General features: G+C 41.5%; 1 protein-coding gene across 1 annotated transcript; it reads left to right on the top strand.

Moving 5' to 3' along the window:
* The first annotated feature begins 1,957 nt into the window (after positions 1-1,957).
* plpp2b (phospholipid phosphatase 2b) lies at positions 1,958-23,815 on the top strand. The gene is made up of 6 exons (XM_058638953.1): positions 1,958-2,626; positions 17,858-18,009; positions 18,209-18,471; positions 18,637-18,694; positions 19,437-19,613; positions 20,561-23,815. Exons 1-6 carry the CDS (start codon positions 2,566-2,568, stop codon positions 20,717-20,719), a joined length of 870 nt encoding a protein of 289 aa, XP_058494936.1. The 5' UTR covers positions 1,958-2,565; the 3' UTR covers positions 20,720-23,815.
* Positions 23,816-27,034: the final 3,219 nt, after the last annotated feature.

Raw genomic sequence — 27,034 nt, 5'->3', positions numbered from 1 at the left:
CTGTCGATGTTCATCCTGTAAACGTAAGCCAGGTGATTCTGTCCATGGAGTGTAATTCTGCTAGAAACTATTAGAGGCTTTTAAGTCATCGTGTAATCACTGCTGCTGCATTTGGTGTAAAGCTGTCTTGATATGAATTTGTATCGAAAGAATGATGATTGATGAAATTTGCATACTGTAGATATGCTACAAGGGAAGCATGTCATACATGTCTGCAGATGGTTTACAAGTCTGTACTAGTTTAGTAAGTTTTTAAATTGGACGGCGTTTTCCCTTTTGAAATAATAACCCAACAGCAGTAGCAGTGGTGGTGCACATGTATATATCAGAGTCTGTATGCACCACAGTTTGTTTTGTTTTATTCTCCTTTAGCTGAGATGACGAGCAGGAACCAGATAACAGATCCTCTATTTATTTATTTTTGCTTAAATTTGGACAAAAGCACACATTCAAAAGGATTTCTTGTTTTCCAACCTCAGTGTCCAACCGAAAACTCTGTTGTTTTTTATTACATATGTGAAATGAAAGAATGAGGACAGTGTGTGGAGAGTGGAAGAGCAGGAAAAGCCTTCATGTGACGCAAGTGTAACTGCCGCTCTATCTCATCACGCCTCCTGCTCTCCAGGCCCGAGTTGCCCTGTCTGATTAGGAGCTGAGCTGCGGCCGCGAGAGAATAAATGTAGAGCAGCCACATATGATGCAACTCTTCAATAATGTTCATGTTTTCACGATGCTGCAGTCACAAGACAGACACTTTTGCTCCTTTTAATAATCATAATTCATATTTTAGACAACTCTAAATGAAGACAGGCAGTGAGGACATGATAGGATAGCATCTGTATTTAGACAAATGTTGGAACTTTTATTGTCACAATCTGCTTATGAAAACATAAAATGTCATGATTGGTGACAGTGGCTTTGACATGTTGCTGCCTGTCGTTATCTAATTATTGCTGGTGTCAAGTCTCATTCAGGTGAAGGAAAACCAGAAAATGTTGATTACATGGCATTGTCTGATACAAACTGTTGCCTTAATCTGATTAAAATCAGAATATTTCTGTCCTTTAGTCCATTCATTCATAAACCACAGTCCATCCTCTTGTATGTGAGTATATGTGCTCACCAGAAGGGGGCAGAGAAAAGTCAGCTTTGAATACTTCCCTGACACTGAAGCCTCCATGCAGGTTCTTCCTTTTGTCACTGATGTTGCAGCTACATCGCAGCATGTGTGAAGTTATTTTATTTCAAAGCACTTAGACACATACGCAAAGTTATTTATGGGTCGTATATTCCATTTCTCCTGAATGTCACACACTCAAACCTCTAACTCACACCCCTGTGACACATCTGCTCTGTCACACAACTGCTCCACAGATGTACACATGTTCTTTAAATGTGCGGCGTAGATGTTCCTATTGTGTAGAGTTTTACTCTTGTTTTTACGTCTTTATTCTACATTTTTATTGTTTCTTTTTTTCCACTCTCTCTTATACAGTAATTGCTTTTTGTGAGTCAATTTAAATGTTTGCTTTAGAAAATCATTGTTATCACTTTCTTTTTCAAGCTTTTAAGCTTCCGAGCTTGTGTAATAGAGCCATCTAATCACATTTAAGTTTGAATGTCTGCGAGACAGCAGCTATAATATATAATATAATAATATAATAATATAATAATAAGGGTTGTTTTTCAGTCAATAATTATGAGGGGGGTGCCCTGTTTTTCACCTCTGGAAATATGTGTGTTGATAACTAACTTCCTGATTAAAAATGCAGATGACCTCACACACAGAGAGAGAAAAGGTGTGGTGACAGTCACTTGTTTGTTCCTTTCCTCTTTTTGTTGCTTCCTCCTACAGATTCCCTTTTTTTTTTGACCTGACAGTGAAGTTAACGCCTGATTTACTGCTCACTAGCGCCCCCTCTCGGTCTGACCTGTCATGGCGTCTGCATTTTTTTTGATGACAACAGACAGGAAAAGTTGGTTTGCGAGGCTGGGAAGAGAAAAATCCAGCTCACCGCGGAGACAGAGCTTGACTCTCCTCTGCTCTTGGTTCTCCCTCTCGTGCGTATACGGTTTATTATCTGGCTCAGGTCAGAGAGTCACAGAGGAGCCAGGGGAGGAAGTTGGAAGGAGGGACCAGTGAGTGCAGCAGCAGTGGTGGCGTGGTCGTGCGTGCAGCAGCAGCAGCAGCAGGGACAGGATCCGAGGGCAGATTCGCGAAACCGGAGAATCTCTTCACTTCTGGCTTTTTTGCGCTCAAAGCTGCAGTTATGCGCGCAAAGGGACGCAAGACACCAGTGGTGCTGCGTAAACCAGCTCAGGCGTGACTTCTTCTCTTTTATTTTTGTGTTCCCCCCCCCACTGCCTGCTTTTGGAAAACAAATTGGACAAGTATGCTGTCAGCACAGGTAGTCAAGAGAATCCCGGAAGAAGACGCTGTGCAGGTTCCCAGGTTCTTTGCATAGCCTTCGCGTCTGTGCCAGAGCCGCCGAGCGTCCATGGACTTTCTTTGTTCAAAAAGTCGCTGTTCTTCTTGATTTGAACGCACATTTAAACGGAGAGAAGATGAAGGACCCGAGGAAGAAGACGCTGTACGTGGTGATAGACGTGCTCTGCGTTTTAGTTGGTGAGTAATGGCCACTAATGACAGCACAGTGTGTCAGCAGTGTCGGTCTTTTATCAAGGAATTGCACTTAAACTGTTGTCAGCAACAACTTCCTGCTGTTTCAACCACGAGCTCATGTGTTGGGATATTTAACGTCATGTCATGAAATTACAAATTCATCTCGTAATCAGACCTGAACATTAGTTTATGTGCAGATGACACGAGGGCATTTTCCTAATAGCGCCAAATTAATAAACTATATGATCTCGTGAATATCCAGTATCGGCACAATCAATAATAGACAACATTGTTAATATGTGAACATAAGTGAGTTGTGTAGCTCACCAACACACAGTCCTAGTGATTTATTTAGAAATGCTACAAGGTGGAGCTTTGCATCTGCAATGACCTAGTGATTTATACTGATTAGGGCTGCTATTAGTGGATTATTTAAATAGGAATATTCATTAATTACAGACTATTTTGATAATCGATTAAATGGTTTTCAATAACTAAAACAAGTTTTCAGCTTCTTAAATGTGAATATTTTCCTGTTTCTTTGCTCTGTTTGACAGCAAAATGGTTCAAACTGAACATTTTTTTGGTTTGTGGACATCATTTGGAGGTTTGGTGAAAACCCATCCAAGTCTTTTCACATTTTCTGACATTTTATGGAGCCGACGATAATCGACAGACTAATCGAGTATGAAAATAATCATTAGTTGCAGCTCTAATAATGATAATAATTATGTATACTTTCTTTTGTGTGTAATGTAGTTTATGGTAATGTTTTTGTGCTGTTGGAAATGTGTTTTTGTAACATCACAAAGTCCATTTTCTCTGTATCCATAAGCTTACATCGTCCATATTTGTGCACATTTTCCTAAAAGCTCAGGATCCAAACCAAATGAAGGTAGAATTTATGCTGACAATGTTCAAAACTTGTTATATTAACACTACTATATCATTGGGAATTGCAGGTATTTTTGGTCCCACTGATCACTTTCTGATTGATCCGTGCCTAACGTGTAGTCAGACTTCCACACTCTGTCTTTAAAACGGGTCTGCCGCTGTTAAAGTCACAGTCTGTCACCCTTGCGTGTTGTTTATGCTCAAGTGTGACTCAAACATGCACCGTGGAGAAACACAACAGCAAATATTACTCGCATTCTCCTCACGGGCTCGCTGCACGCTTCAGCCCACTCGCCACAAACTTTTGCAGGACTTTACAGAGCCTCAGGAAACTGAATGTTTGTTTATGGTAATTCGATATGCATGTGTGAGCTTTGCTTATTTCTCATTTTTTGTCTGCCAGGACTGTACTGCACAGACTTCATTTCCACACACACACGTATATATATATATAGGTATTATTTTGTTATAACTTCAGCAAGAAATCATTTTCTTATTATGACTTTAGATCTTAATTATTGTGTTAGTTGTGTGCGCTCCTTCTGAGCAATGAAAGATTAATGAGAAGCTACAAAATGAATCATATCGGTGATGTGTGTGTTGTGATAATAGTCAGCGTTAGCTCTCCCTTTGTCTTTGTGTTTTTAATCTGTGAGGAATTCATATGGAGGATCACTGTGTGAAGAAAATGGTCATAAATCATTCCACCAATCGATATTTTATTGGACAATAAAAGATGAGGATTTTGCGCGTTTATTGTCAGACCATATTTTAACAAACACATATTTGAATCCATTAAGTAAAAGGACTTTTAGGCTGTTTTATTGGAAAATAATAAAGCTGGTATCAGATGCAGCCTGGTGGTGTGTGTGATTGTGTGGAATGTATTGTATTAATTCCACAAGCCCACTGACAGACGTGTGTATTGCATAATGGTGCGGTGTCTAGCAGCAGGATCATCCCTTGTTGTGTCTGTGTTGGTGTCGGAGGGGGAGGACGCTGGAGAAAAGGATGTCGGCTCCTACATGTGCAGATTTGCTCTGCGGTGCAGTTTTCAGAGGTTTTCACTGGAGCTCAGGGGTGGTGTGTGTTTTTTTTGTTATTTTTTCCACCGACTGTGGGAAGATCTACAGACTGCTGCAGTTGATAAGCCTCGCCATTTTGCTGTCACAAGCCTGGGATTAGTGTCTGGGTAGCATGGGTTTTGGTGGGGTCAGGTCTGGATGACTGCATCCCACCCCTTAGCCTCTCCCCTCCCATTTGCCACCCAGGTCTCCCACCCAAATAATCATCAAGTCAACCCCAAGCTTATGTGAGGTTGTCCCAGCCATGTTACAACAACATGGCAGAGCTTGTAATTATGCTGACCATTTACCTAGATGGAAACTGGGTTTTTTGACTTGTGTTTTGTCTGCTTACGTATCTCAATTATAACAAAAGTTTTTTTTTTTTTGCTAGGATTAAATGCACGGTATGTTTATCACTATTATTTATCGCCATAGGGAATTCCCTTCTCTGCATTTAACCCAATCTTCTAGTGGGCAGCCACTGAGCAGTGCCCACCCGGGGAGCAATGGGGTTTGGGCACCTTGCTCAGGGGCACCCCAGCCCTTTTTTGACCTGGTGGGGACTCGAATCGGGCAACCCTCTGGTTACAAGCCAAGTCCATTAGTGACAAATACTCACATTAAAATGGAATGGAACGTCATTACAAGGTGTTCAGAATCAAAGTGTCCATCACCTTGAATAGAAGTTTGTACTTTTATTCACTGGTTTAAAGTTTATTGGGAATGTTTTGGCTAATGTCAGTACACCACCAGGGATGGGACGATGACACCTTTTTGTGTCCGACACCGACATCACAAATTAGTCTGATACAGTCATTTAAGACCATTTATGAACGATGAAGCTGTTACATTTGTCATTTCAAACACATACTGTGTAGCAAATATATGTATAATAAAACAAACAGCCCAAGCATGACTCAGCTAAAATGCTTGTGTTTTTTTTTTTTACATTCTGTGCATGGTGAAGCATGCGATATAGATGATTTTTGAATATCGGACAACGTACGTAAGTTGTTTTTAGATATTTCAGTGCAGACGTGTTACATATTACAACTTTAACTTGATCTGCTACCGTCTGCTTTGCTGCTCATCCACTGGAGCCATGTTTTTATTTTCTTAAGCTTGCTATTCATGCCACTTTTGCACCCCACACCTTCACCATCCCTATCAACCATGTTTCATTGACACGGTTTTTGTCACTGACTCAGACCTGACAAAGCTGTCGTGTCAAGTGAATGTACGACAGTCACTAAACCAGCAGCAACCGATGCAAAATGGCTGCCCGGCTCCATGAATTGCTTTTCTGATTCTTTTGATTCATTAGATTTTTAAAGCTATTAAAGCTGGTTTATCTCCCAAAGGGGCTCATTCTAGCTGTTTGTGTTGCTCTAGATTGAGTTGTTCAGAGCCAGCTGTTGGCTGCCCTCTTTTTCTCCGTTCTTTCTTTTGTATCTCCCTCCCTCTCCCCCCCCCCTCTCCCCTCCTTCCCCTGTAAACATGCTCGCAGTACAAATAGATGGTGGGTGTTGGCTCGCGGAACAGAGGGAAAACCATGGATTAACCAGTCTCTGCTCACAGATGGTTTTCATAGGTGTGTGTGTGTGTAGAGTCATGGGCGGAGTGACGGCTCACATCTCTGCATGACTTGGCTGCTGCTGCAGGCGATAGGAATGGCACGGAGCTGTGACTTATGCGCTAGATACTCTATGTGGCGCGAGACTGAATGGCCTTGGGGCAAGGCATTGCTGCCACATCTGCTCACGCACATACTTTTGTGTCCTGTGTACATTTGTGCGCTTTGTTGTGCTGTTAAGTAGGCTACACTGACAAACCTGTTCTGTTCAGAGTCCATTATAGTTGCAATTAACACACACACACACACACACACACAATGTCTCGTAAATGCAGAGGGAGCAGTTTAAGTTCCCATCGTGTCATTTATTTGTTTAATTTCTTAGAACCTGTGTGTGTGTTTGTGTGTGTGACTGCTCAGAGTGGGTGTAATATTGATTATCTTCATAGCTCTTGTGTTTCTGAGCTGAAGTTTCTTGTTTGTCTTGCTTTTTATCAGATATTTGAAATAGCCAGTTTCCTCCTACAACTTGCGTTTCAAGAATGAGCAGAGGTGGATGAAGTACTCGCATTCTTTTACACAAGCAGAAGTACAGATGCAGTACAAATGTCAAAAAAGACCCCGGTAAGAGTAGAAGGACTGATTCAACTTATTTAGTTAAAAGAAATAAAGTACAGGCTCTGAAATGCACAAAAAATAGAATAAATAAATCTTCATTTATTCCCCTCACATGCATTACAACTAAAGCATTGAGTATGTTTTGAGAATGTAGAGTAGAGCGTACAGGTATTTGTCTTTAAATTAAGGCAGAAAAATGTTGACTTTTAAAACTTCTCCCCGTTTTTATTATTTTAAATTGACACATTTATTACCTGGTTTAATAGAACCTGCCCCCAAATAACCAGTTCTGAGTTCTTTATTGTTGTTTCCTCCCATTATTTTCATCTAGACTGTTTTTACATTCTAAGTAACACTGCGTTCTGTTTGTGTTGACCTTGCCGGATGCCGGTTAGCATTTGCCAGGGGAAACCATGCAGCAGCGTCTCCAGGGAGCTGGGCCTCTCATGTGGTTGTGTTGGGAAGACGGATTGTCTTGAGTTCTCAGACGTAGGCAGATATGTGTCTTGGTGGGAATGTTTTCTACTCGGGGAGAGCTGTGTCATGGAAACTGAAGCCCTGTGAATAAACAGACCCATCCCTCGAGTGAGATTTCAGTTTATTTGTTGTTGTTCATGTTGCCGTTATTTTAATTGGACAAGGTTTCTGCTGGTTAACTTGAGAGTCCAGGTTCCTTCCAGTCCCATTAATGATGAGAATGTTGGCCATCACCTGTTATTTTGTAAGACAGGGTCCAAAGTGAAGTGGAGCTTTAGTACAGCTAATTCATTTGACATCAACACCCTCTCATTTTCCTCCTCCTTTTGTCATTGCTCTTCACAGTCCATACCTCACGCTCAGAAATTATTAAGCAATTTAGAAGCTCTTCGAGGGTTTCTGACCAAGGTGTTGTAGCAGTCTCTTGTATCTGTCAACCGTTCGTGGGGGCTCCTCTCTCAGCTCGGGGTCCCAGGCAATTGCCCGTCTTGCCCTGTAGCAACACTCCGGACTACAGGGTTCACCAAAAATACCTTTACTGTGTGAGATGACATCTGGTAAAGGTATTTTGTGCAAAAGTAATACCCTCCAACATGTTGCGTCATTTGCAGTTAAGTTTCCGTGGAATCATATACACAGAGAGGGAAGTCCGAGGAGGAATTTTGGATTTGGAGGACTTTGTCACAACCATATTCCTGATGTGAGGGCAACAGCTAAACATAGTCACTCTTGTTTACAGTAAATACACCTCACTCTAAATGATATTCAGTTGGTTCAAAAAAGAAAAAAAAAAAACTGCATCACATTGAAAAGTACCATTCAGGAGGACTCTGTCCTGCTGCAGACCTTTTATGGTTTTAGGTTCAAACCTGTGTGGCCTTGGCCTTTGATCTCCTCCAAACCCCAGACTCTTTGATTGCCAACCTCGATTTAGCTTCCCTCCCACCATTCATCCCACCTCGCCTGCTACTCGGTCTCCTTCTGCACGGCTTGGCGCTAAACATGCGTAAATGACGGACAGAGTGAAACAGTGGGGTTGAAAAATAAAGAATGGGCCACGGCAGCAGCAGCAGCAGCAGCAGCAGGATTTGGTGTGACTGGTGGAGTTGGGCGTTCCTCTTGTGAATTAGAATTCCAGAGGCCAGCGGCGGAGCTTGTAGGCTCAGCACATACCTTCCACATTAGTCAGTCCAGCTTGGGGTGACAGTTAGAAAGGAGTGTTTAGTTGTTTTGTTACTGTAAGCCATCACTGACTGTTTGGTGAAGCACCTTTAGAGCTTTGTTGTTCTAGATTCTAATTCTTTTGATCAAATCATATTTTGAATGGTGCAAACAAGAGACAAAGGGAAGTAAAAAAAAAAGTGGAAACATTGACTGCATCTAGAATTCTGTGTTGGGTCTACAATGGGAGGCGATGATAGTTGGAGTCACAGATGAAGACTGAAGCGTGACACACTGTGGTAGTCACACAAGAACTGTTGACAGAAGGTAAAAATACACCAGAAAGAGGAAAAGAAGACGAGAGAGAAAGAAGAACCATGCTGAGTGACCCTCATGAGTAGTGTTGTGACAAATGTTCCAGCTGTGACCCTGAAGGGAAGTGTTAAAGCAGGCAGGGGCAGCTCAAGGGCATGAGACCACCGTTCTCACACAACGCTCAGGCTCAACACGCCCATGCAGACTGTGGAGGAGAATAATTGTCCGTCCATGTGGTTCTGCAGGTGCAGCAGGTTATGCCATGGTTATGAAACCAGGACGCATGTGTGAGTGAGACTGTGCTTTTAAAAATATTGGAGCAAGTCAAAGTGTCAAACTTCCTGTCGTGTAACAATGAACGGGGGACGGTTCGACGAAGATGGGAGAGAGGGAGAGAATGTGGGAAAGGGTCAAAAAAAGATCTGAGATACAAAAACGAGAGAAGACGTGAGAAGCCTCGAATCTCGGCCCCGGAGTGCGATTGTGGTCCACGTGGTCCTGCGTAATTGCACATCTGTCAGCTAAATAAAGCTGCGTTCCATTGAGGCCTCTATATTTACAACAGAAGGAGTGTGTGGGAGGACACTGCAATCAAGAGAATGACAGACGGGAAGATGGAGCTGCGAGAGAAGAATGAATGACTTTGAATAAGAACACAACGGACGACGTGAATCAGCAGCAGAGGCAGGAATAGAAAGAAGCGCAAGTCTCCTCATACAGAGACGTTTTTGTTCGTCACTCGGATTTCAATTAGTTCAAATTCTTTCCGTCATGTTCCTCTGACGGTTTTATGCTTCAGACCCTCTTTGACATTTAGCTCTGTGTTATGCTGATAACCATCTCGTGATGGGGTGACACTGTGAATGGATGCTAATTTGAGACTAGGTAAAAGGACGATGAGCTATAAACTTTTCAAAATGGAACTGAATCCTTTAAAATTAATCTGTTTATCTGAGACAGGAAAGCTCCAGCTCTGTATTCTGCTAATCCAAACAGACTCCCATTAGTGGCTCCGGCTGGAGATTTCTTGCTGCTTAATGGAGATTAGCATCCTGGTTACCTTCCAAATTGGCAGCATTTGCTGTCCCTCTATTCATAGTAGCAATTAAACAGAGAGATGGTTCCTCTGTTTCTCAAACAAGAGCCTCAAACTGTCTTTAGTGTGTTACGTTGGTGCTTTTGGATTTTCTTGACAGAAAAGTCGGCCATAGATGTCTGTGTTTAGCTGAAGTCAGAGACGCTGCCTGGTCTTTAAGTGGAAGCAGCTCTGGATCAGTGTCAGTTTGGGTTGTGGGCTTGTCTGTGTGGTGTCCCTGAGACCTGTTTTGTCTACAGTTGCTTCTATTTCTGCCTGTGAGCAGCGTGTGTATGTATGTTTGCTTTCTAAGAGAGGGGCTGGTTTGTTTCTTGCAGGTTTAACCTACAGAGACGGGATCATAACACACCTCGGCATGTACCACACTCTTTACATCATTTATTTTGAGTTCTTTTATTTAAATCCAAATTTAAAATGTATGACGAACCAGTTCAAGTAAGCTGAATTACTGCCTTATGTATGAATACAGAAATGAAAGATTCATACCTTCTTTTACAAGCCGGGGGGGATTTATAAGGCCAGACGCCCTTACCTCACTTAGTCCACGAACTGTGTGGGAAACTGTTAAAATCCCTATTTGGCTGTAAGGCTTTAGTTGGCACAGATTACATATGAAAATCTTCATCATATGGCTACAAGGATGAATGTCTATGCTATTTGAGAGTATAATGTTGATGCAAAAAGCCATTAACCATTCGTGAGGATGTAAAGTGGAAGGAGTTATAGTTCACCACACTCTGGCACTTCTCTTTGAAGTTTTCACCCTTTTTTTTTCTGCCACTTCACTGTGATTAATGGCCCTGCTCTGGCAAGTGTTAAAGGCTTCATAAAACAGTTTTGAAGTTACAATGCCCTGTGACTCTAATATAGAAATGATTATATCCTTCTGCTGATTTAAAGTAACATTTACCATGCTGTAATAGATAAACATTCCCTTTAGACTTTGTATTAGACCAACCTTTGAAACCGCCCTTTAGATACAACTTTTCACTCCTTGGTGTTTTCAGTCATACACTAATGATTTTCTTGTTCTCCTGATTTTCTAAAACAAATTACTTGTTATTGGTCTGATACCGGCCAAAACTTCTGGTTCAAATTGCCGGTGTTCTCTAAGTGTCAAATGTCTAAGTTGTTTAAAACAGTTAAAATAGCCATTTTGTTATTAGAAGACATTCAAGGTTGTGATATTGGTGCTAAAGTGGACACAAAAAGTGCAAAAATCACCTTTCGATTAATTATATGTGTGCACTTTTTTGTCATTGGTTTGACTATACTTAAAAATTACGCATTACAGCTTTAAGGTCCTTGCTGGACAAGCTGGAGCACCCAGTCAAACTGAACAAAGAGCCGTGTTCCCACCGAATGGAACCGTCTGGTTTGGTACGGTACGTATTTTATAAAATAGCCGTCACCAACCCTTACAGTTTCGGTTCCCTTGCCTTGGGCCACGGGGAGTAAAATGGTACGCAAAGGTCATGGTGGAGTTAGACCAACTTGACTTCTTATTGAGACAAACGGCCACAAAGCTGCTGGACGTCCTCCATGGTTGCCTTGCTTTGGCGCATTCAATGTCGTCACACTGTTACAACATCAAGCTACGTATTGTATTGACACGGGCACAGCCCACACCCCACCTACCAAGTAAAGGTACTGTGTTCTCAGTCGGAATGCAAGCCTGACCCAGGGCTTTAGCTTTCTAAACCATACCGTACTGTACTTTACCAAACCAAACCGCTTCTGTGATGGAAACATTGCACGTGTGACTATGAGCACGATGGAGGAACTTGGACAGTCATCACTGTATGGCTGAGTGGCCAGACCGTTAACTGAGAAGACATTAATTGCATCATATTTTTGCGAGTTGAGTTTTTGTATTTATAAAAACTGCCTTGTGGTCTGTATATGGCCTAAGTGCCAGAGATTATAATAGCATATTTTTTTTATTTATATATATATATATATATATATATATATATATATATACAGTATATATATATATATATATATACAGTATATATATATATATATATATATACAGTATATATATACAGTATATATATATATACAGTGTATATATATATATATATATATATATATATATATATAGAGTGTATATATATATATATAGAGAGAGAGATATAGATATCTATATATCTATATGTGTATGTATATACTGTGTATATATATATATATATATATACACATGTATGTGTGTGTGTGTGTGTAAAAGAATACTTTGGGTGCTCAAATAATAATAAAAATATTTTAAATACAATATGTGTGAGTATCCAATCCACATTAAAAACATATTTTTAATGTTGTGCTTAACACAAACATTACATATAGCAAAAAAAAGAACATAATAGAAAAGATGTCATTGGCTGAGGCAATGTGTCAAATGGAAAAAGATTTCATGTCACAATGTCTCCTTCAGCTGCAGAGTCTAGAAACCTTAAAATAATATTTTGATCACGGTGGCTGTTGAAAAACAGCTGATTAATTATATTTTCATGGACCTCGTTTTCTTTTTTTTACTTTGTTAAACCAAACGTTTGGCGACTACATCAAAACCTCAACATATTTGTCACAATATTAAGTCCTGAAATGAAACTCGAACCTGCTTCATCGCGTTTGATGCGAGTCCAACCATTTGTCAGCAAATGGGAGAAGGAAAAGGTCAAATTGGCCGCAGCAGTTTCTCTACACATACGCTCGGTTCTTGACAGCTGGACTCAGGATGCAGGATACAGGTGCAGACTTTTGCCTCCCAAAAGCCACATCAGTAAATCCACGGTTGTTCCCCTTTGGTGCCTGAGACAGGATGTCTGTTAAGAGAGCTTCTATTGTGCTGTGGTTTTTACAAACAGGATTTTGGTGGTGCTGAGAGGAAAATATGTGGAATTAGACTTTATACCCCAAGTTCAGCATGTTCCAGTGGGTACACGGTGGAAAACTGCCATGAAGGGTGTCGTCCAGGTGCTGTTGTAATTTGTTCCAAACGGCAGCAAAGGGCAGCAATTCAAATAGAAAGTCAAGTGATCGCAAACCCTTATCTTCCTTTTCCGGGCCATTCTGTAATAGTTTTGTAACGGATGAGTGTGAGTAACATTTTTGCAGAGTCTGAGCATAGTTTGAATTTCACTCATAGTCTCCAGTCTGCACCTGATAAGACACAAGACTAAATCATCTATGCTCTATTATAACACTGTATGCAAAGGGCTCCCACTTTTTAAAGATGACAAACCATCACAACTCAAATAATGCTATAAATCATGACAAGAGCAAATTTATGCATAACATCTTTCTCTCTATTTTCACTGCCATTTGTTTTATTTAACACAAGCCAACAGTAGGTGGTGCTATGACAACATATACTTTTACAAACAAATGGGGAAAGGGAAAAACACGCACATGTAAATAAAACAAAATAACCTTAAAAAAAATTCTGTCTAAAACTCTCTCCAACCCTTTTTCGTCTGAGAGCTACTTTGACAAAATGAAAATGGCCGAGAGCTACTTGAGTTTTTATTCTTTTATTTATTCTCACAGCTTATATCAACCCAAACAAACTGAACGAGTCTGTTTTGCCTGTTCACGACACACATTAGTAAACGTAACATAAACAGTATTTAATTCACCTCCGTGTGCACTTTGTATTTCTGTATGCATTTCTTTCTAGTGTATCTCACATACTATTAAATTTAACTATTAATGCTGTCAAAGCAAAACGTTGTATTTGATAGGATAGAAATGTAAGCAGGCTTATGTTCAATTATTGAAACCTTTTGGCCAGCTACTTGGAAAGGGACTGGGACCGACTGGTAGCCCCCCGGTCTAAAAACAGGCACATTCTTTTTTTGACATTCAGCACTTTTGCTCAAAGCCAAACCAATCTACAAATGTATTATTAGCCCTTAAAATTTCCTTTAAAAAAAAAACTTACTGATTTGTTCCTAGTGGCAGAAAATGTCCATTAGGAACTCTTAAGGGTTAAAGGGACACAAAACAAAACCACAAACAGGCCCTGACCCGGTCTTTAGGAAGGACTGGTCTAAAGAACATGGATCAAGAGCATTTCGGTTGTGTCCTTTTCTGCATTTAACAGTGGAAAGAAAGATTATAGTGGTAGGCCTCAATCATCTGTGTGTTTTGCACACAAAGTAAAATAAACAATCTGTGCCCTCTCCCACTCCTTGTAAAAGCCAGTTGCACTTGTGCAGATTGCTGTTGCCCGGTAGTAAAAAAGAGAGGAAACCACTTGCATACAAGCAGATGATCTTTGTGTTTTCATTATAATGAAACCTTTAAAAAAAAAAAAAAAACAATAAAGGCTTCTGGAGTTTGGTGTGTTCAGTAATCACTCTCCACTGCCTCAATGGCCCAAAATTGTGCCTCAAGACCCCTCATATCGAGACCAACACGCCCTTAGTGCGTTCAGATGGTTACAAGTACGTTTGCTATTTAAGCAACATGTGCCGTTAGTGGGGGGAAAAAAAGTGCTCTAGTCATGTAGCGCCTAATAATAGAAAAAACCTTTTGTATTTGAATAAATCAGTATCTCAATGTGGTTTTCCCCTGTTTGAGTAGTCTAAACCCGGCTCCTCCAAGGTCGAGTAACCATGTGAGATGGTGTGTTTATCATATAGAAGCCCATTGTTTATTCTCCTCTCCACACAAAGCTTCTGTTCTGCAGCTGCTCATTGTCGCCGAGCCAACGCGACTCTGCGTCAGTGACAAACGCGTGTGCACTTGGCTCGTCACAAAACAACGTCTGTTCTCGTCCCATGTGTAATTACACCGGCCGAGTCAGACAGGAGAGCGACTCAGACGCTGCATCGTCTTGTGAAGGTGGAATAGCTGTTTACTGTAAATATGTCGGTCAGTGGTTTATTATGAACACGTCGGGGAGCCTATATTCTTCTCCTCAGAAGGGAAGAAAGTCCTGTTTAGTCTCACACACTAATACACTCACAGTTTATAGCATTAATGTGTCACACAGCTCCCACCACAACCTTTCAACAACCTTCAGTGCTCTTTAATAAACACTGTAGGGGTTTGTCTCCATTCATACATGTACAGTAGGCTGTGCAGTTTTTATACTCCCTTTATACAGAATGTTCACCTCAGCTGAATCCTGATCCATTGTCCAGTTGTATATTTTCCTTCTGTCTCAGGTCTTCAGTATGTGCACTCTTGGTCTGTCATCAGTCAGTCTTGCTGGAAGTCCTCCTGGAATTCTGTCGGCTGCAGACATTTTTTTAGAAGAATGGGAGGGGTGCGCTTCTCATTTACACAGACATTTAATACTTGGAGGGTGCTGTGCTTTTCCACTGCTGTTTTTCTTGCATTTAGTATTCGGCTCTATGGCATTTCCATAGTGGTCCCAGGACTGTCTGCCTGCTATAGCGGTGGAGGACGTCAAGGTGGATATTGCATTCCTGACTCGGGCTGCAACTCATTATCATTTTCATCAGTTCCTCTATTACTTGTCTGTTTTGGCTATAGTATCAGATATATAATTAAACCAAACATCCATGACAAAGATTTTGTGCCACACAATGAAGAGTAAATAGTGATATGTGGGCTAATGGAGAACAGCTACTAAAGCCGATATTTGAGAAGCTGAATCTAGTCAAATATTTTCCATTTTCACTTGACTGTTTTTCAGTTATCAAATCTATTCTTGTCCCTCCAAAGAACTGGATAAGACCAGAAATGTTTCATCAACTAATAAAACAGTTTTTTCTGTATTTAAGTTGTTTTTGGGGGCTTTTTTTTGCCTTTTAATGTATATGACAGTGAAGCAGCTGAAGTTTATTCAGTGATTCCGGGTTAGGGTTAGGGTTCCCTCTAAGGGGCCATAGAGGGACTCCTTATTTAGAAATCAAGATTTTCCAAATTTGGATGATTGATTTGACAATCAACAAGACATTGTGAAACTTTTCCTTTGGCGTTTAATGTAAAAATCGAGACGAGATACTCACTCAACAAGAATATAAACTCACTGGCCACATTAATAGGTACACCTGTTCAACTGCTTAACTGGTTAACCACATGGCAGCAACTCGATGCATTTAAGCATGTAGACATGGTCAGGTGACCTGCAGGCTGAGCATCAGAATGAGGTGAGAAGGACATTTAAATGACCTTGAATGTGCCGTGGTTCGGTGCGAGTTCTTCAGAAATTGCTGATTTTTGGGGAGTTTAACAAAACCATCTCTAGGGCTTACAAAGAATGATTTGAAAATGCCTTGTTGATGGCAGAGGTCAGAGGAGAATGGCCCGACTGATTCAAAATGATAGAAAGCAACAGTATCTCAAATTACCGCTTGTCACTGGAGCTGCAACTAACGATTATTTTCATAATTGATTAATCTGTCGATTATTTTCATAATTGATTAATCTGTCGATTATTTTCATAATTGATTAATCTGTCGATTATTTTCATAATCGATTAATCGCTTGGTCCATAAAATATCAGAAAACAAATGTTGATCGGTGTTCGTCAAACCGGGAAATGATGATTTTCTCAAATGTCTTGTTTTTTCCACAAACCAAAATGATTCACTTTTAATGATTTCTTTGTTATCCAGAGCAAAGAAATGAAGAAAATACTCACAATCAGAATCAGAAATCTTGTTTTAATCATGAAAAAAACTTCAAACCGATTAATCGATTATCAAAACAGTTGTCGATTGATTTAGTTATCGATTATTAATCAATTAAACGATTAATCGTTTCAGCTCTACTTGTCACAACCAACGCATGCAGAGGACCACATCTTTACACACAACACTAGATGCACTACAACAACTGGTAGATCACATTGCATGCTAGTGGCCATTAAGTGTAATTGGCAGGTTAACCGGTAATTGCAGCCTTAATCTGGATAACTGAACAATCAGATAATAATTATGGTGTCTATGTAGTCTATGATGTTGTTGGAGTCACGTCTGCCTGTCTTTCTCCTTCTTACTGTAGCTTATGAAACCCTCCTATCATGGCCTTGAAGAGAGGTTATTGTGTATGCCAGTGAAAATAAAGTATCATAGGTTCAGTTACATTATTGTCTCGTCCTAGGTTTTAGCAAACGTGTTCAGTTCTCCTGGAAACTTTTTTTTGTTGTTGTTGCAGACTTGATTAGCCGTGCTTGGAAGAGTGTTTGGTTTCAGTCAGAGCTTTTAAATAACATGTCATTTTGTAATGAAGCTGAATATCTGAACCCATGGGTGTTTTTCTGGGATGGATAGTTGTGAAGTTCTCAAGGACGTCATTTGTGTTCTCTTGTAGCCGTGACCAGGCTATATTTGGTCCTGTTTCTGCACTCAGCCACATCACTCAGTCTGAGTTGTGTGTGTGTTGTGTCTGCATTAATTTAGTGGAATGTGTGATTTTTGAAAAAGCAAAAAAAGAAGAAGACATATGCCCCAACGCTTATGTACATAAAAACTTTTTTCCACTGTTTATTTTTGTAATCCCTTGCTGTGCATTTCAACCCTCGCATTCAGCTGCCGTTTTATTGTGTATGTGTGTTTTTGTGGGTTGTTTCATCATTGTGATTTTAGACCTTGAGGTCCAGAGGGGGAGAGAAAACACTTTAGCGATCCTTTATCCTTGGAGAAACATTGTTGCTTCCTAACATAAGAAATTATGTCACGTTTAAGAACCTGTAGAAAAATGGACAAATGTGTTTTCCCAAGCATTTTTCTGTAATTATTAAAAGTAATTAATTTGCATCGACATATGTTTTGGTCTTCGATTCCTATTATGGTGTTGTATTATATTTTTAGTTTATCATTTTTTTGTATTTTAGTGCTAGTTTTACTGTTTCAGCCATATTTTATTAACAGTAATTGTATTCAGGTTATCCGTGAATTGAATTTATGAGATATTATAAGCTATACGTTTTAATGTGGACTCAGCCATGAGAGCAGCCATGGAGCCAGAAGAGGACATGTATCACTTGAACACACGTCACATTGTTAGAGAAAAATGAATATTCATTTTATCTTTCTGTGTTGTTTTCGTTCCAGCGGCGCTGCCCTTCATCATCTTGACCATTGTGTTCAAGCCGTACCAAAGAGGGGTTTACTGTGACGATGAAAGCATCAGGTACCCCTTAAAACCAGACACCATCACCCATTACATGCTGGCAGCCGTCACCATCTCCTGCACTGTCGTCATTGTAAGTTCTCCCCAGAACGTCAATCTCCCCTCTTCTTCTTCTTCTTTTCCCCTTTTATCTCACTTACTCTCACTGGACATGACATGATTGTACTCATCTAAAAAGCATCTTGTTCTTTTTTTCCCTTTCATTTATAAATGGTCTTTAGGCTTAAGTAAGTTCTAACAATGTCACAAACTGTTCTCCTCCTCCTCATCAGATCTCCTCTGGAGAGGCGTACCTGGTGTACAGCAAGAGGATCCACTCTAATTCAGACTTTAACCAGTATGTAGCCGCACTCTACAAAGTAGTGGGCACCTTCTTGTTTGGTGCGTCTGTCAGCCAGTCACTGACCGACCTCGCCAAGTTCACTATCGGCCGTCCAAGACCCAACTTCATGGCTGTATGTGCCCCCAAAGTCTGCACAGGATATATGCACGTAATCAACTGCACCGGCAGACTACAGGACGTCACAGAGTCCAGGTAGGAGAGGTGGAAAAGTGTGTTCTAGAGTTATTACATAACTAACACACACCAGAGGACAAAGGAATTCAATTCACATCAGCCACGTTTTACACGACAGTGATACAAAGGAAATACCACAAGATAAAATAGATTTCAGTCACATTTCGTCTTTGTCTTTTCCAGATTGTCCTTCTACTCCGGTCACTCCTCTTTTGGGATGTACTGTATGCTTTTCCTCGCAGTAAGTACATCACACACATGCCTCAACTCAAATGTCAATAAGCATCTCCATGTACAGTAAATATGGAAATGAAAATCACCATGCAAATAAATATCTTGGCATGAATCGGCCATAAATGTCTCCTCACTGGCTGCATGAATAGTTGATGAAAAGGCCCGTGGAGCCAGTTTGAAGCATGTGTGACACAAATGGGGACAGAAATGATCCGGAGACATGCAAAGCATGTGCTGTGTTCTCTCTTCCAGGTCGGCCGATCCAATTTGTTACTCTTGGTCTCGTTTGTCTTTCATAAAAGTTCGGCAGGTTTTCGAGAGGCCAAGTAAAGCAACGTTGAACAGTTCGTAGAATACTAGATTTCAAAGATCTCCAGCTCTTCTGCCAGGCAAATGCGACGAGCTGCTGCTGAAAACATGTTGTGTGTGAGACTGTTGTGTAATTCTAAATTCTGCATCTTTAACAGTCACCTAGCAGAAGCCTGTGTTGTTGCCAGGGCCATCATTTGTTGGCATCTGTTGCTTTCCACTAAAGAAAAGGGAGTTCAGTCTATAGTGGACATATTAGAGTCAAACTCACCACTTAAAAAGAAGGCTACTGTTTCTGCAATAGAGATACATTCTTATTCTTAAAGTTATTTCATTTTTTTTTATGTAAACAAATAACGAACATTTGTCAACATCCATTCTAAGTTTAAGAAAAAACTCTTCCGCCCTCTGCTCTCCCTCCTCTCTGTTCCATCCTCCAGCTCTACGTGCAGGCGAGACTGGTGGCTAAGTGGGCCAGACTTCTCCGGCCCACCATCCAGTTCTTCCTGGTAGCCTTTGCGTTGTATGTGGGTTACACCCGAGTCTCTGATTACAAGCACCACTGGAGCGACGTTCTGGTGGGTCTGCTGCAGGGAGCGCTCGTTGCTGTACTCAACGTGAGTATCCAAGACAACTTCATTCAAGGGAAACCCTGGTGGAATTTAAGAATTTCTTTATGCTTCCACCCTTAAGACTGTGTATAGCAAAATCTTTTTATTTCATTCAAAAATGACAGCATTACATGCTCAAACAAAGAACTTTTTAGAAATTGTCAGCTTTCTGTGAAGCTTTGGCAGCCATTAAACCTGTTGACATCTTAACTCTGAGTCTGTGGTTTGAGGCATTAAGGGAGAGCAAACATGGGTGGGATCACAAGAATGACATTTAGTGGCAAATCCTACTGTCAGCGATACTAGCTTCAAAGCTGAGTAGCTGCTGATGAATCTACATTTCAGCTTTACTTCATTCCCACAGTAACAGTCGGAGGGATTGAAGTCTGACAACCGAGTGTGACTTGATACAAACCCACACACTTACACTGGCAGGTTCTCAGGCAATAAGTCCACTCTCTCCATAACATCCAGCTGGATTTCTTTATTGTTTGGCCACATGGTTGTTTTGATAGACCCACTGTCATCACCACCCTGTGGAAATTCTGGTTACGTTGAGTGTGGGTTTATGCATGTGTGCAACTCGGTGTATGATTAATTGGGAGGTAGACCCGCGCCCTTGGCCTTCACATTGCTGTGTGCAATAAGAGACCCTCCTGGGCTTAGTGTTTTATGGCCTACAGGGGATGTGCCCGCTCTCTGTGTGTTCTCCTCTCCAGTGTGCATGTGTGTGTAAGTGTTAGCCCGTCGCTTAGCAGCTGTGTACAGAGCCGTCCAGACGTATGTAATCACAGTTTCCAGACTTGTCCTGTATCCTTCACATGCTTAACACTTCAATTTAAAAAAAAAAAAAAAAAAACAACTTACCTCCTCTCCTCTCCTCTCCTCTCCTCTCCTCTCCTCTCCTCTCCTCTCCTCTCCTCTCCTCTCCTCTCCTCTCCTCTCCTGTGCAGGTGCGCTTTGTGTCCGACTTCTTTAAAAAGCGTCCTCCACGTTGCACCAGGGCAGAGCCAGTGGATAGTGAGGAGCCGGAGAGGAAACCCAGCCTGCAGATGACAGACTCCGAGCACACCAACCATTACAACTATCACCACAATCCCGGCCCTGTGTGATCGGCGGCTGACGCTGGGGGAGAAAGTTCTGCGGCCTGCAGACCCCAAACCTGCGTGACGGGATCCACCTCAGAGGCCTCAGCCTTTATCGTGCATGTGCACTTTGACAGTAAAGAGAAGAGTCGGAGTCACCTGCAGTCCTGACGCTGTAGGCTCGATGTAATATAGAAAGTTATATGGCTGAAATGTTCAATTTTGGCTGCATGAGTTCCAGTCTGAGTGTGAGAGTGAATGGTTGTTTGTCTCTACATGTGTCCCTGTGATGGACTGGTGACCCGTCCAGGGTGTGACCCCCCCCGCGACCTTGTGTGGAGGATAAAGTGGTAGAAGATGAGTGAGTGAATGAGTCCCAGTCTGCAACCAGTCCTTTGCATCTCTGTCTGCATCTGGTCTGTAGCGTGCAGCCTTTAAGCCCCCAGCGCTCCCCCTTTTTTTATGTGTCAACCACTCACAACCCACCTGCTCCCCCAACCACTGGACTGACTGAGGGGGCCAGGTCCTGGACCCCCCCTCTTAAAAAGACACCATGTTGACCTCCTCTTCTCCTGTAAGAGAGAACGGAGCACGTTGTTTGTACGACATCGTTATCGATGTTAAAGTGTATTTGCTTAAATCTGCATTGAGGGAAAATCTGCAAAACTACAGCAACAAAGCTATGGTATACTTTTAGCCTGTTAAGTGCAGGGAAAACACAGGCCTGCTAATTACTGCTCTTCCAACGAATGTAAGTCTGATATTCTCTCCTCGCCACCAAGTTTCACCCAATTAAACAGACACATTTTAAAATGAAACTGTTTCCATCATGGTACAGTTCGGTTTGGTACAGGTCGGGTCAGGCTTGTGTTTCGACGGTGCGACGACATCGAATGCGACACAGCAGCTGACAACAATGGAGGACATCCAGCAGCTTTATTTTTTTTTTTTTCTAACTCTGTGACCAACACGTCAAACTTTGTAAGAGAACACACTGCAGACGGTTTCTCCTGTCGCCCAATCAGCTGGTCTTCTGTACCATTATTCTCTGGTACCCCAAGGGACGGGTGCCAAAAAAATGGAACCATTGGGGCCAGTTATTTTAGTACTAATGGAAATGCAAGAAAATATGTACTATACTGTACCAAACCGAATCGTTCCACGCGTTTGGATTTTGGTAGTGCCTTAAAAAGCAGTATATATATATATATATATATATGTTATATGTACACACATATATATGTGTCTATATGTATATATATATATATATACATATGTGTATATGTTTATACATATATATAGTATTTATATATGTATATATCTACATTAATATCGACTGTATTGCTGGAGCTTCATCATTTTTTTAATGTTTTTAATTTCCGTATGTCTAGAAGTAAATGGATTTAATTTTAGAGCACCTTAACCTTGGTTACACACCAGGAAAACTGACAAAAGCAAATCTGCATGTTGTTGACAAAGGTTCACAGTGGACAAGCTCACAGAATGAAAACGCCAGACCCAGGACATTCACAGTGACAGTAGCTGAAAGAACGTGACAAGCTTATGCTGCAGAGAAATCTTTGATTTGACACCGAAGCGTCTGGATATGTAGCGCGACAGACGATAAGATGTTTTGAAGTGATTATGCACGCGTGATGTTGTCAAGTGATTCATTGTTGAGTCTGATTCACTAGTACCACTCTAAGCAGATTTGTTTTATCCTTGTTAGGACACATAAGTCTTTCACCGTTCAGATTCACCATCATCAGTAGTCACGCTTTTCTAAAATGTATAAAGTTTAATGTCAATTTTGGGTTTTATGATTCCTTCATATTTCCCTTGTGTGTAATGGACTGCAGAGGTAGAAATCATTGATGCGGATGATTTGAGTACTGGTGAACTGCATGCATCAAACCACTACGATATTGCCAATCATAATAGCGTTTTAACAAATTTGCCTGTTATTGTTCCCTCTGTCTGATTGTGTTTTTTTATAACTTCTCCGTAGAAAAACAGTGATTGAAGGAGGATGAGACAACCATTTTGAAAATGGGGTTTTAATTTATTTTAAATGCATAGACTTTCTTTCTTCTTTTTTTTATTATTATTAAACTTAATAAGGTTGGAATTGCCAGCGCTGTTAAGGTTATTGTGCAATCACCCCTGCTTGCCACTATGAGCCACAAATACTACTAATTCTACGAGACTATCATGCTCTGTGAAGGATGTACATATGCTTGTGTGTGTGTGTGTGTGTTTGGTACCTTTTTAATTCACCTGTACAGTGAGCTTGTGGCCTGTGCCTTCACAGACTGGTCCCCAGTGGGGTTACCACACAAAAGGATCCAATTCCACGTCTAAACATAAGCCAGATGCCTTTGCATGGCCTTTAAAGGGATGTTGTAATGATAATTGGTTACATATCCAACTGCGCTTTTTTTGAAGCTGCAACACGGCTCCATTCCCACTTCAAAGAATGTCCGACGCTCCCTTTTTTCCTTCCTGTGTTGATAGATGGGGTTAGATTGTGAATGAGTCCTTGTACAGCATGCAGTGTTCTGAAGAGACGGATTGATGCAGGGCAGAGACGTGACGATGGAGGGAGTCTCACCTGATAGTCATTGTGAGGCCCTAAAGGTGAGCTCGGTTCTGGGAAAAGGCAGGGTACTTGAGGCTTTGGGGTGTGGGGTATCCCATGGTAAACCTTGGTCTCTGGCTGCATTCACACATTTGAAGCAGATTTTAAAGAAGAAAACATCTGGAAGTGGTTGAGGTGAAGTGCTGTGCAGGCTCCCTCCCATGCCCCCTTCATCTAAATCATCTGTGCATTACTGCAGCCAGACTAATAACCAAAATGAGGAGGAAGTAGGAATGTCACAGCATTTTTATTACCCCTTTAGTTCTTGCAGAAACCCAGGTTCTCAGCTGGTAATGTGGCTCCATGTGTTTTTTTTATGTTTTACCTGATTAGTGCTTCAGAATGGGCACTGGTCGGCCAATTGTTTTTTTGTTTTTTTTTCAAATTTCAGCTTGTTGGCGATGCCGTGTTTGCTTTTGTGTATAGATTATATCTATCATCTTTACATCAGAGAATTTTAAATAAAGATATAATCCACAACCAGATTAATCATTTTGATTTAATGTATTATTTTTTTTCCCCCTCTCATCTCCTGTGTTATCTTATTTATCTGATTATATATATTTCCCATGATAAAATATGGCTTTAAAAAATGAATATGCCCCTTTTTAAAAAAGGAAATCCTTCCCTTCATGGCTTGATTTCATTTGAACTAGCGGAGGCGTCTGCTGTGCTGTCATGGATGGATCGGCAGGGGTTAATCGGGGCTCCCATGCTGCCTCAGTGCACTCAGGCTGGAGAATGGAGCACGCCACAAAAATAAACACATATATTTATAACAAAATAAACACTGGGCGCATGGGGACATCTGTGGGTGTTTCGTTGGCAGTCGCATTGAAAACCACTGTCGTCCCACATTTAAAACGATCGCACTCGCTCACGTTGTCAAAGTTGTGCAGATAATGTGGGGTTTTTTTTTGTGATGAACGTTCATTAGTATAACCATTTTATTTACATAATTACTCATTAAGCTTCTCAGTCAGAGTGATTTACAATACATGAGTTAGTGGCTATTTCCTTTTCCCCAGAGGTGCATTAAACACCCTCACTGAATATATTACTGTATTATATAATAATGTCGTCTCCATAGTAACCAGGGCGTCACTGAGTTACTATGACGTCACTTAAACAACATGTCTGCCTGTGGTTGTAAACAGTAACAAGTTATCCATCGAAAAGGCACATGAGGTCTACTCTACCTGACTCTGGACACCATCAGTATGTTGAAAATCAAGACACAACTTTGGAATAAATAACTGGAAAATTGTCAACACAAACACAGCAAATTGATTATTCCTTAGAAACCGGCACAAACCCCCAAACGGTCCCGTCCACAGGGATGGGATTCTGTAAATGACCGGCAGCCTGGTGAGAAGTGGCTCTCGAGATAAGTGGTTTTGGGAAAACCTCAGCACAGGAAGCAGTAAAGTATGACAGAAAAGACATGGCTGCTCGCCAGTGTTTTGCTGTTGCGGTACAGAGGATGACGCTGGATGTTATATACTCGGCTCACTTTGGCCAGCGTCCCTGTGGGCGACGGCCGTATAGTTTTAAGATGGAATTTCACAACCAGAAACAGAAACAAAGCATAAATATGGGATGGAGTTGCTTCTGTGGATCTTATTTGCATTGGCACAGATGTTGCCAGATGTCTCTTTTTGTTTTTCCAATGTGTAGGAGAGATAAGACTGAAGTTGGACTTCAACTTGTGTTCAATTTAAGTTGTTTGTGGTCTTCGTTCAGTTGGAGCGGTTTACGTCCCCATTTTCAGCTCTTGGAGAACCTGCCTCTGAGAAAGTCACTTATACTGTAGTGCTCCCCGGTCACAAACCCACTGTGACCAACACAGAGAGGTCAGTGCTGCTGCACAGGAAACCACTGACCCTTCTGAGCATCACTTGGACATCCAGTGCAGCCTTTGGTTAAGCACAGGGCCAGGAGAATGTAAGTCTAATCCCAGAGTTGGTGACCTTTACTTGAGAAGCTGTGTTTCCATGTGACAGAGAGGGATGGATTTGTGAAGATTCAACTCAGATGGGCCAAGTTTTAGGAGCAGATTTCCGACAACATAAACATAAATAACAGTAAAAGTCACCCAGTGTGTTTGTGTGTGTACGTGTTTAAGAACAGTTAGAGAATTAAAAGTGCGCTCCACCGTTGAGTCAGAGGTGTTACATGAACTAACTTCTCTTACTTTCTCATGTTACAGGCCAGCGGAGACATTTTTAGCTTGGCACTGTATTCTAGCAATTAAAATGCCTCCAGAAATGTGCAGCTCGTGTGTTGTTTTTCTCCTCCTGTTACAGACAACAGTGCTCCACAGCCAAAAGGATTGTTTCTGCCAAAACAACACATTAATTAACCCACTCTCTCTTCCACACGTACTCACACACACTCGCACAACAACCCCGTGCTATTAATGCAGCTTCATCAGCCAATGTCACGGCCTTGTGTCATTTGAATAATCGTTTGAAACCCACAAACCCTGAATCCAAGAAACGGTCCACCCTGACCTTTATGTGCTGAGGGAATACATTTATGACAGAGTTTCATCGTTTCTGCTGTAGTTACTGGTGAGGTTCAAAGTGTTAATCGCACAGGCTGCATATCAATAAGGCAGCTACTATTGATTAACCGCAGGATAGTAAATGGGCTGTATTTATATAGCGTTTTTCTTCTCTTGATGACCACACACATTCACTCACACATGTGCTTTTTTCACACTGTACAGTACACACTACGGCACTTTAGCATGTCACTCACTGGAGCTGGGGGTCAAACCCATGGCCTTACTTTACACTGATTCTCCACTGGACGTGTGGATGTAGTTCTTGCTAGTGCAAGTCTAGTTTCTTATATCCACATGGTTGGTGTAGTGGTTCGCAACCTGATCAGAATAAGGGCCCTTCTGCATGGAGTTTGCATGTTCTCTCCGTGTGTGTGTGTTTTCTCCGGGTTCTCTGGTTTCCTCCCACAGTCCAAAAACATGCAATACGGGGATGAGGTCAATCGAGCACTCTAAATTGACCGTAGATGTGATTGTGAGGGTGGATGGTTGTTTGTCTCTGTGTCCCTGGTCCAGGGTGTACCCCCCGTGTAGTAGCCGCCACCGTTGCCTTGCAGCTAAAAGACCCAGGTTCGTGACCTGGTCCAAACGAGGGCCTTTCTACATGGAGTTTGCATGTTTCTCCAGTTTCCTCCCACAGTCCAAAAACATGCAGGGTTTAATTGGACACTCTAAACCGACCGTAAGTGTGAATGTGAGAGTGAATGGCTGTTCGTCTCTGTGTGTTGACCCTGCGATGGACTGGCAACCTCTCCAGCGTCCAGCGTCTGGGACTGGCTCCCGTGTCCCTGCGACATCATGTGAGCATTCAATCCTCATGTGAAGGATGAACGTTCACATTCACCAGCTCTCTCGTCTACAGCTCTGTCTCGATTCCGCGGCTTCCCGTCACGAGTCTCTTGGCCTTTGCATATTGTGTTGGACTGTGGCTCTGCTCTCAGCGCCCAGCTGTCAGGGCCGTGTGGATAATGGCACATTTCTTTTGCACAGCCTTGGGAGCAAGGCAAACAGAAAGAGAAAAAGAGCTGAAGCAGGTTATCTGGCAGCTAGCCATCCTCACCACTACCACCAGAGACCCTGAAGAGGGATTTATACATTTATATATTGACACACACACACACACACACACACACTTTTC

The sequence above is a fragment of the Solea solea genome, chromosome 9 (assembly GCF_958295425.1).
Source record: "Solea solea chromosome 9, fSolSol10.1, whole genome shotgun sequence".
NCBI classification, from domain to species: domain Eukaryota; kingdom Metazoa; phylum Chordata; class Actinopteri; order Pleuronectiformes; family Soleidae; genus Solea; species Solea solea.
Note: the sequence above shows the minus strand (reverse complement) of the source record. Positions and strands in the feature narration are given on the sequence as shown.